The sequence below is a fragment of the Nycticebus coucang genome, chromosome X, assembly GCF_027406575.1.
Source record: "Nycticebus coucang isolate mNycCou1 chromosome X, mNycCou1.pri, whole genome shotgun sequence".
Lineage (NCBI taxonomy): Eukaryota > Metazoa > Chordata > Mammalia > Primates > Lorisidae > Nycticebus > Nycticebus coucang.
In genome coordinates, this window is record NC_069804.1 from 53352882 (window position 1) to 53363300 (window position 10419).

General features: G+C 40.6%; 1 protein-coding gene and 1 non-coding gene across 2 annotated transcripts; one reads left to right on the forward strand and one right to left on the reverse strand.

The window, feature by feature from the left end:
- The first annotated feature begins 5860 nt into the window (after positions 1–5860).
- On the forward strand, positions 5861–6442 carry LOC128577746 (p53 apoptosis effector related to PMP-22-like). Its single transcript, XM_053580068.1, has one exon. The coding sequence runs from the start codon at positions 5861–5863 to the stop codon at positions 6440–6442; it is 582 nt and encodes a 193-aa protein (XP_053436043.1).
- A 2097-nt stretch (positions 6443–8539) lies between these two features.
- LOC128578723 (U6 spliceosomal RNA) lies at positions 8540–8648 on the reverse strand. The gene has a single exon (XR_008377859.1). It is a non-coding gene; the product is annotated as a U6 spliceosomal RNA (small nuclear RNA).
- Positions 8649–10419: the final 1771 nt, after the last annotated feature.

Sequence of the window (10419 nt, forward strand, 5' to 3'; positions counted from 1 at the left end):
TGCACTTGTGACAACTTTAACTCATTCTGACAATCTCTCCCAAAGATGTCACAAATACAATGTACTCATTTGTAGTGTTCTCCTTATTATGATGCATGTACACTAATTTCTAGTGTGCAAATGTCCTGTTCTTATTTCCAAGTAGAGTCACATTCTGAAGTACCGAGAGTTAGGAGTTCAACACATCTTTAGAGGGGGCACAGTTCAGCCCATAACAGTTCCCCACTATGTATTCCTCGCTGGACAAATCCCCAGGTTTAGAAATCTCTGCTGCTGTTAAGACTACACAAGACAAATCCCCCAGCATTTAGTAAATAATTCCTTTGAAAAGACCCCTCTCTTCAGTGTGGCATGTGCCCTTTTTCACAAGTGCTCAACTGGAAAATACTACTATATTATTTTTCTATTGCTGTATAGCAAATTATGACAAATTTAGCAGCTTAAAACAATATCCATTTATTCTATCTCACAGTTCTGTAGGTCAGAAGTCCAGTCAAGGTTGGCTGCGTTCTCTGTCTCACAAGGTCAAAGTCAAAGTGTTGGTTACACTGGGCTCTTATCTGGAGGTTCTTGAGAAGAAGCCACTTTTAACCTAATTCAGGTTATTAGCAGAATTTAGTTCTTTGTGGTTGTAGACAGAGGCCTCCATTTCCTTCCTGTCAGCCAGTGGCTACTTTCTGCACCTAGAGGTCAACTGCATTCCTCACCATACGGGCCTCCTCATTTTCAAAGCCAACTGGGATGTGTCAAATGCTTTTCATGCTTCCAATCTCTCTGACTTCCTGTTCTGCCACCAGACAGAGAAAATTGCTTTCTTGAAGGATTTATGTGCTTAAATTAGGCTCACCCAAATAATCACCTTATTTTAAGGTCAATTGATTAGTAACCTTAATTATATCTGCAAAATCCTTTTCACTATATAAGGTAATGTAATCACAGAGTAATAGCCCATCACATTCACAGATTCTACCTACATTCAAAGAGTTTATGTGAGGATAAGCAATACTGGAGAGTCATTTTTAAAATTCTCCCTACTGTAGCCATTTTTGAGCTATCTCCTTTTTCATGAATATCCCACTGACATATCACCATTGAGGACCTCCATTGGCAAATCTCTCTTTTCATAGATACCTACTTGTTGGCAAATCTTTTATTCATGAACCTGTTGGGGAAAACACCCTATTCAAAAATATCCATCAAAACATTCTATATATGACCCTTCTTGGGAGGTGCCTGTGGCTCAGTGAGTAGGGCACCAGCCCCATATACTGAGGGTGGCAGGTTTGAATCCGGCCCCAGCAAAACTGCAACAAAAAAATAGCCAGACGTTGTGGTGGGCACCTGTGGTCCCAGCTACTCAGGAGGCTGAGGTAAGAGAATTGCCTAAGCCCAAGAGCTGGAGGTTGCTGTGAGCTGTGATGCTACAGCACTCTACCGAGGGCGACAAAATGAGACTTTCTGAAAAAAAAAAAAAAGATTTATCAATGGGAGACCCTACAGGTGATGTGTTAATGGTGTTTATTTCTAAATGGGGAGATTTATCAAAAAGGGTCATATATAAAATGTATTTTTTTTTTGAAACAGAGTTTTACTTTGTTGCCCTTGGTAGACCATAAACATCCATTGGCATATTTTGTTTTGTTTTGTTTTGTTTTTGAAACAGAGTCTTGTTCCCTTGCCCTGGGTAGAGTGCAGTGGCATCATTATAGATAGCTCACAGCAACTTCAAAGTCCTGGTCTCAAGTGATCCTCCTGCCTCGGCTTCTAGAGTAGCTGGGACTACAGGTACCTGCCATAATTCCCAGCTAATTTTTCTATGTTTAGTAGGGATGAGGTTTCAGTCTCACTCAGGCTGGTCTCGAACTCTTGAGCTTAAGCAATCCTCCCACCTTGGCCTCCCAGAGTGCTAGGATCACAGGCGTAAGCCACCACATGAGGCCTCACATATTTTAATTTTTTTTTTTTTTTGCAGTTTTTGGCTGGGGCCGGGTTTGAACCCACCACCTCCGGTATATGGGGCCAGCAGCCCACTCCTTGAGCCACAGGCACCACCCAACTATTTTTTTCTTATAAAGACAGGGCCTCATTGTATTGCCCAGGCTGTAGTGCAGTGGCTATTCACTGGTGTGATTCCACTACAGATCAGCATGGGAGATTTCATTTGCTGTATTTTTGACCTGGGGTGGTTCACCCCTTAATAAACAAACAATCACGTGGTCTCCTTCTCCCAGGAGGTCACCAAATTGGTGCTGAACTTAGTGCAGACCCTCAACTGGCATAATGTACTACAGCCCAGAACTCCTGAGCTCAAGTAATCTTTCCACTTCAGCCTCCTGAGTGGGCACTCACCACCACACCTGGCCTACTGACAAATTTCTTATTTGCAATTCCTGTTGAAAATGTCTCTGTTTAAAATTCCCCCTACAATACCATCTTAGTCTGTTTGGGCTGCTATAACAAAATACCAAAAACCAGGTAGCTTATAAACAGCAGAAACCTATTCTTTGTAGTTCTGGAGTCTTGGAAGTCCAAGATCAAAGCACCAGCAGATTCGTTGTCCATTGAGTGGGGGCCCATTTCCTGGTAACTTCTCACCATGTCTGCACATAACAGAAGGGGAGGGCAGCTCTCTGGGGCCTCTTTCTAAAAGGCACTAATCCCATCATTATGACTTTGCCCTCATTACCTAATCACCTCCCAAAGTCCCTACCTCCTTATGAATTTGAGGGGATACAAACTTTCAGATCATAGCAAATACTTATTCCATTGATGTTTCCCTATTGAAAAATCTCTGTATTCTTAAATGGTCACCCAATGGTAAAACCCATTTATGATCTTTGATGACAAATTTCCTTATTTTTAAAATAATTACCTATTGGTGTATCTTCTATTGGCCAGCTCGGTTTAGAAATATACCCATCATAAATACCTCCTGTTGGTATATACCCATCAACAGCACCTATTGTGTATCTCCTCGGTCATATATCCACTTGTCAATATATCTCTGATAGGTGGTTTCACAGTGACCAGGATCTATATTCACAAATACTCCCTCCACTCAGTATAACTTCAGTGATGGTCACTAGTGGCAAACTTCTATTCTTAAATACTCACCAATGGGCATAGCTCTCATTGACAGTCCAATTAAAAAAATCTCCTGATTTGCAAATACATCCATTGGAATTTTTTATATTGGAAATCCCAGTTAACCATATTCATAATTTTTCTCCTACTGGAGAATCTCTCTCATTGATAGCCTACATTGACATATCTCCTCTTTCTTAAATGCTTACTGTTCAATGTATCTCACATTGATGAGCATTTGATAGAAGTTATCCATTCATAGATACAAGTTCGTTGTTATATTTGTCTCTAACAAATCCAGGTGGCAATATCCCCCATTCATAAAAAATCACTCCAACCTAGATATATCTCTAATTCATGACCTCCACTGACAAATCTCCACATTTATAAACTCCTGCTTATGACTTCTTTCAGCCAAGATTGAGTCATAAAGATTAGATTTAAAATCCTGCTTTGAACAAAATATCAGACAAAATACATGAAAAAGATGGTTTTCAAGACGCTGGATATCAGTGATCCCTTGGAAAAGGGAAACAAATGAGGTGAGCCCTATAATTGTTTCAGAATACTTGCTTGAGAGAGCTTCCAGGGTATTGCACAGAGAGGGAATGAAAGAAGAGGCTGGTGAATTTCCTGCGCTGAGGAGACCAAGCTGAGAGTCTCAGGAGAACAGGTAGCTAGAGTTCATACAACATACCACAAGAGAGGAGAAAGCTGCTCAAAGAGAAGACCCAGGTGATCTGCCAAGGGTCTTTCTTGAATATTCAATAAAGTAGTGATCAGTATGTGTGTGTGGCCAGGAAAGGAATCATCTGAAAGGATAAGAAAAAATTGTGCCTGATGCTCACACAGGACTGGGAATAGTGCTTGCTTTCACCAACGTAACTAGAAAAATAGGACATCAGGTAAGAGAACTTAGGAAGGTATTGCCTTGGTACAGAGGAATAATTAGTCCTAGGCTGAGCACAGATATACCTAAAAAATTATAAAAGCAAGACCTGTAAGGGTCAAACTGTTTCCAAGCAACTTAACTGCAGCCCAGAACAAAATTCAAGACAATTTCTAGGAACACATAAATGGTCACCACCCACAAGGTAGAAATCACAAAGTCTGGCATTCATTCAAATATAACTAGGCATGTAAAGAGGTAGAAAAACAGGACAAGACATGTATGAGAATAATCAACAAACCAATAAACCATCCCAGAAATGACACATATGTTAGAATTAGCAGACAAGGATAATTAAAAGAGTTATTATAATCATATTCTATATAAACACAAAGTTAGTAGAGACATGATAAATAAAAAAAGAACCAAATCAACTTTATATGACTTTTATTGGTGGGGAAATGAAGTAGATGCATGTTTCCCTATTCCTCCCACTGTGTGTAACTAAAAACCCTGGAAATGATGTTTATAAAGCAAATCTGAGAAGACTCTGAAAGATGAGTAAAAGAGGGAACCCTGGCTAGGGACCCTAGTGTCCAAAGAAAGAACACCAGGGTGAACTTTTCTTTTTGCCTCATGTATTCCAAACTATATGCTGGAGAAATTGGCAACTTGTAAATACCAGTGGATCCAGGCAGAAACAAAATGCCCACAACAAAAGCCTACCCTTTCTTGTCAAAGGATCAGGAAATGGACAGCTGAGCAAGACAGTAACCTTTTAGTAAATAGCTGCTTTACTACAACCAAATAGCACAGGAAAAAATATAGCTCAACTCTCCTCCACAACAACAAATGCCAGATGGGGATGTTATATTTTCACTCTCAACAGGCTGTAAGATTATGCTAAAACCCTGTGAGGGCAGTGCCATAAAAGATTGACTAGGGAGCTGGGTGGTGACAAGCCCTCCCTCATATGGTGTCAATGGAGACCATGTGGGGGGCTTGGAGTTTTTCTCACACATGGCAGTACCAAGGAACCTCTCCTTTTCCCCTCAGGGTGGTGTCATTGGAGGCCATTTGTAGGGCAATAAGGAGGCACCACCACCCCTTTCAGTGAGGGAAATTTCAGTGGAAGACTACTGGGCTTTGGAACTGCCAGTCCCACCTAATAGTGGCAAAGAGCCTCCCTGCTCTGTAATCACCACGAGCCAAGTGGTGATCCTGGTATTAACAAGGCCTGTAATCTCCTCTTCCTTCCCCTGCTGGAGCACTGTCAAGAAAGAGAGGTGGGGGAGAAAGAGAGAGAAGAGAAAGAAAGGAAAGAGAGAGAGAAAAAAAGAACCAGCTGAAAGAGTAAGCTTAAATAGAAACCAGAGTCTCATAACATACCTAAAATGTTCAGCTTTTGATTGAAAATCACTTATCAGGGCGGTGCCTGTGGCTCAAAGGAGTAGGGCGCTGGCCCCATATATGGGAGGTGGCAGATTCAAACCTGGCCCTGGCCAAAAACTGCAAAAAAAAAAAAAAAAAAAAGAAAGAAAGAAAGAAAAAAGACAGAAAAGAAAGAAAATCATTTATTATACCAAAAACTAGGAAGATACCAAATCAAATGAGAAAAAGACAGTGCACACAGAGACAAAGATGACATAGATGTCAGAATTATCTGACAAAGATTTTAAGCAGGCATAATAAAAATGCCTTGATGAAAAATTATGAACATAATTGAAACAAATGACAAAATAGTCTCAGCAAAGAAATAGAAAGTCTCAGCATAGACATAGAAGATATAAATAGCCTTCCCTTTTGTCTCGGCGCCCGCGTTGGCTGGCCACTCTCCGCGACGCCAGTGACCAGCGCGCTCCTCCGCTCCGCGCTACAACTGTGGACATGCTGCGCTGCAGCCCGGCCTACCAGCGCTGCAGGTGGATCCTGCCGGTGCTCCTGCTCAGCGCTATCGCCTTCGACATCATCGTGCTGTCCGGCCGCGGCTGGCTGCAATCCAGCGACCACATCCAGACGTCCTCGCTGTGGTGGAGATGCTTCCACCAGGGCGGCGGCAGCGGGTCCTACCACGATGGCTGCCAGAGCCTGATCGACTACGCATGGGGAAGAGCAGCCGCCGCCACGCTCTTCTGTGGCTTTATCATCCTGGTGATCTGCTTCATCTTGTCCTTCTTTGCCCTCTGTGGACCCCAGATGCTTGTCTTCCTGAGAGTGATCGGAGGCCTCCTGGCCTTGGCTGCCGTGTTCCAGATCATCTCGCTGATAATTTACTCTGTGAAGTATACGCAGACCTTCAACCTTCATGCCAACCCCGCTGTCACCTACATCTATAACTGGGTCTACGGCTTTGGATGGGCAGCCACCATTATCCTGATCGGTTGCTCCTTCTTCTTTTGCTGCCTCCTCAATTACGAAGACGACCTTCTGGGCAATGCCAAGCCCAGGTACTTCTACCCACCCGCCTAACATGCGAGCCAGAGCAGAAAAAAATCATTGCTGCCAAGTGGTTTCCAGGGAAAGAAACTATTTCCTCTTACCTACTTTGTATCTATTTTTTGGCAGTGTTCATAATATTAAATGGTCAAAAATGCTAAAATAATGTAGGAGAAAATATTAATTAGTGTTACAGTTTCATATTCACCTTTTATATATGTGTGGAGTTAAACGAGACATTTCTTTTCACTAACTACTTGTGCTATGCTGATATTTCTTTATATCTCTCCATAACATTTATATTGCACTTGTAAGAGAATATGAACACGAAACTTACCATCTGATGAGGTGAAAATGGGAAGTGGTCCAAGATTTAATAATCTGATCAAGTTTTTGTTCATTTCCACATGGAATGGACTGGGTGTAGTAGGGGTAAGAAGAAGATTGATATAATTGGTAAAAAGTGTCAGTGACCAAACATTCTAAAAGAACTGCAAAAAAAGTGTGTGTGTTTAAGCCTTTCACTATTTAGAGAAGCAAAATAGTTTCCTAAATGCGTATCGTTGGTGATAATTATAGTTAATATTCTGAATAATTATGTTTTTGCTAAGCTTCATGTTGTGCTGATATGTCATTTAGGGAAGTATTGTTTCATAGTCAAAGCCTGTTGCAATAGTAAACCATTTGTAATGTTGAAATGTTAAGATGAAATTTTCTCTGATGAAATTTCTTTATGGGGTTAAGGTGTGGGGAAATGCTGTTAATAATAGATCTGCACTGTTTTGTGTCTATATGTTCAGAACCAGCGTTGACTTGATTGAAAGATGGACAGGGTCTAATACATCATGACTGATAGCTCTGATTAGATTATGTAGTAAAGCATTAGGAGAGCCATTCCTATCACTGAAGCACCATTAAAACCATCTGAAGAAGTGGCTTGATTTGTTTAAATATCAGGTTTAACTGGGCTCTCATCACTAGACACAGCTTCTGATAGATGGCAGCTATAAGCAGAAACTACATGTAATTAAAAATCTGGTCTTCCAGTCCCAGCTACTTGGGAGACTGAAGCAAGAGAATCGCTTAAGCCCAAGAGTTGGAGATTGCTATGAGCTGTGACACTATGGCACTCTACCCAGGGTGTCATAGTGAGACTCTGTCTCAAAAAAAAAAAAAAAAAAAACCTGGTCTTCCTGGGTAAACAGATTTAAAATCATGTAAAATGATTTTATTGTAAAACATGCAATAGGAGAATTCAGGGATGTGAGTTTCTCTGAATGACATATATATGATTTGTGTAATTTTTTTTAACATTTATACTTACATAATGAAAACCAACTCATTTTATATATCAAATTATTATTTTGTAAGTTGCGGAATAAACAATTGAAGTTTTCCTTATGCACTTTTCCCAATAAACCAGGTATAACAATCAAAAAAAAAAAGAAGATATAAATAAAAACCAAATGGAAATCTAGAACTGAAAAATATAACCAAAATAAAAGACTCAAAAGATGTGCTTAATGAAAAAATAGATGAAGGAATCAGTGAATTGGAAGAAAGAATACATAAAGGAGTTGCCCAATAGAACAACAGACAGAAAATAGAAGTTTTAAAATGAATTGATCCTCAGGGACTCAGGGGACTTTAACAAAATATATTAGTCATGGGAGTTCTGGAGCAGAGGAAGAAGAAGGCATGACTGAAAAACTACTCAAAGCAATAGTTTCTGGTAACTTCCTGATTTGGGGAAAGACAAACCTACACATTCAAGAAGCCTAGTGTTTATCTGGAAATGCATTTATTTTTCCTTCATTTTTATTTTATTTATTTATTTATTTTCTTGAGGCAGTCTCACTATGTCACCCCTGGTAGAGTGCTATGGCATCACAGCTCACAGCAACCTCAAACTCTTGGGCTTAAGTGATTCTCTCGCCTCAGCCTCCCAAGGAACTGGGACTACAGGCGCCTGCCACAACACCCAGCTATTTTTTGGTTATGGTTGTCTTTGTCGTTTGGCAGGCCCAGGCTGGGTTTGAACCCGCCAGCTCTGTATGTGGCTGGCACCCTAGTGGCTGAACTACAAGCGCTGAGCCTTTCCCTTCTTCTACTTCTTCTTCTTTTTTTTTTTTTAATATAGAACGCTTCCTAGGAATTTGCGTGTCATTCTTGCACAGGGGGCATGCTAATCTTCTCTGTATCATTCCAATTTTAGTATGTGTGCTACCAAAGCGAGCACCCTTTCCCTTCATTTTTAAAAGATAGTTTTGCTGGACAAAAGATTCTTGGTTGACTTTTTTTTTTTTCTATCAGCATTTTGAATGTGTCATCTCCCTGCTTTCTGGCCTTCATTGTTTTGGAAAATAATCAGTTGTTAGTGTTTTAGTGCTTTCTTCTATATGATGAGACATTTCTCTCTTCTTGCTTTCAAGATTTTCTATTTGTATTTGCTTTTCAGCATTTTTACTATGATATGTCTGGGCATGGGTCTCTGCATATTTTTCTATTTGGAGTTTATTGAGCTTCTTGGATGTGTAGATTCATGTTTTTCAGCAGATTTGGAGAGGCTACTAATGGGTCCTGACAGGAATAGACAGTTTGGACTGAGCTATGGATCCCTGGTAGTAGTATATAGTTAGAGTACTATAAAAAGACCAGAAGACATTATACCAGTTAGGTTGTTTTTTTTTTTTTTTTTTTTTTTTTTTGAGACAGAGTCTATGTTGCCTTTGGTAGAATGCTGTGGCATCACAACTCTCAGCAACCTCAAACTCTTTGGAGCTTAAGCTATTCTCTTGCCTTAGCCTCCCAAGTAGCTGAGACTATAGGCACCTGCCACAACACCAGCTATTTTTTGTTGTTGTTGTTGTTTGGCAGGCCTAGGCCAGGTTCAAACCCGCCAGTCTGGGTATATGTGGGCGGCACCCTACTCACTGCGCTACAGGTGCCACCGCTGTTTAGTTTTGTTTTTTTGAGACAGAGTCTGAAGCTGTTGCCCTGAGTAGAGTGCCAACTCTTGGGCTCAAGTGATCCTCTTGCTTCAGTTTTTTTTTTTTTTTTCTATTTTTAGTAGAGACGGGTCTCACTTTTGCTCACTTTTATCCACCCACCTTGGCCTCCCAGAGTGCCAGGATTACAGGCATGAGCCACCATACCCAGCCAACATTATACCAATTTGAACCACCAAGTTACATTCCACAACTTTATTAATCTGCCCAGATGCCATAACAGAATACCACAGACTGGGTGGTTTCAACAACTGAGATTTATTTTCTCACAGTTCTGGAAGCTGGAAGTCCAAGATGCTGGAAGAGTTGGATTCTGGTGAGGGCTCTTTCCTTGGCTTCCCAAAGGCTACCTCTCACTGTGCCCTCTTATGGCCTTTTCTCTGTGCACTCACATTCTTGGGGTCTCTTCCTCTTCTAAGGACACCAGTCCTGTTAGATTAAAGCCCTGCCTTATTGAACCCTAAATATCTCTATTAAAGGCTCTATTTCCAAGTATAGTCACTCTAGGTGTTAGAGCTTCTACATATGAATTTAAGAGAGATAAAATTCAGTCCATAACAATAACCCTTAATGTCCAACAATGAGCAAAGAGATATCCTTAGAGTAGTGGTTTTATGGAGAATTGGAACAGGTAATTGAAACATTTTTTGTCTAAAACCAGAGGAAATAGAAGTATGAAGAACTAACTTAAATACCTTCACAACTGTGTGCTCATGATCAACATGAGGAGAGCCAAGGAAGGTCTCCACTAGATAGATTCGTTCACTTTTCAGAAGGATCTGGGGAAGAGGAAGTGAGAGTGGATACAGTTTCAATTATACAATTTCCTTCCATATTATCTCAACTTTCTGCTTTTCCCTACCTGATGCAGTGGTTCCAGGACCAGGGCTTCAACTGCAACTTAAGCAGGGATGATCCCTAAACAAGAAATTGTAACTGTACTTTTAAATGTTTACATAAGGGCCTAATACTAATGTGATAGACTGTAGTTTCACCTCATCT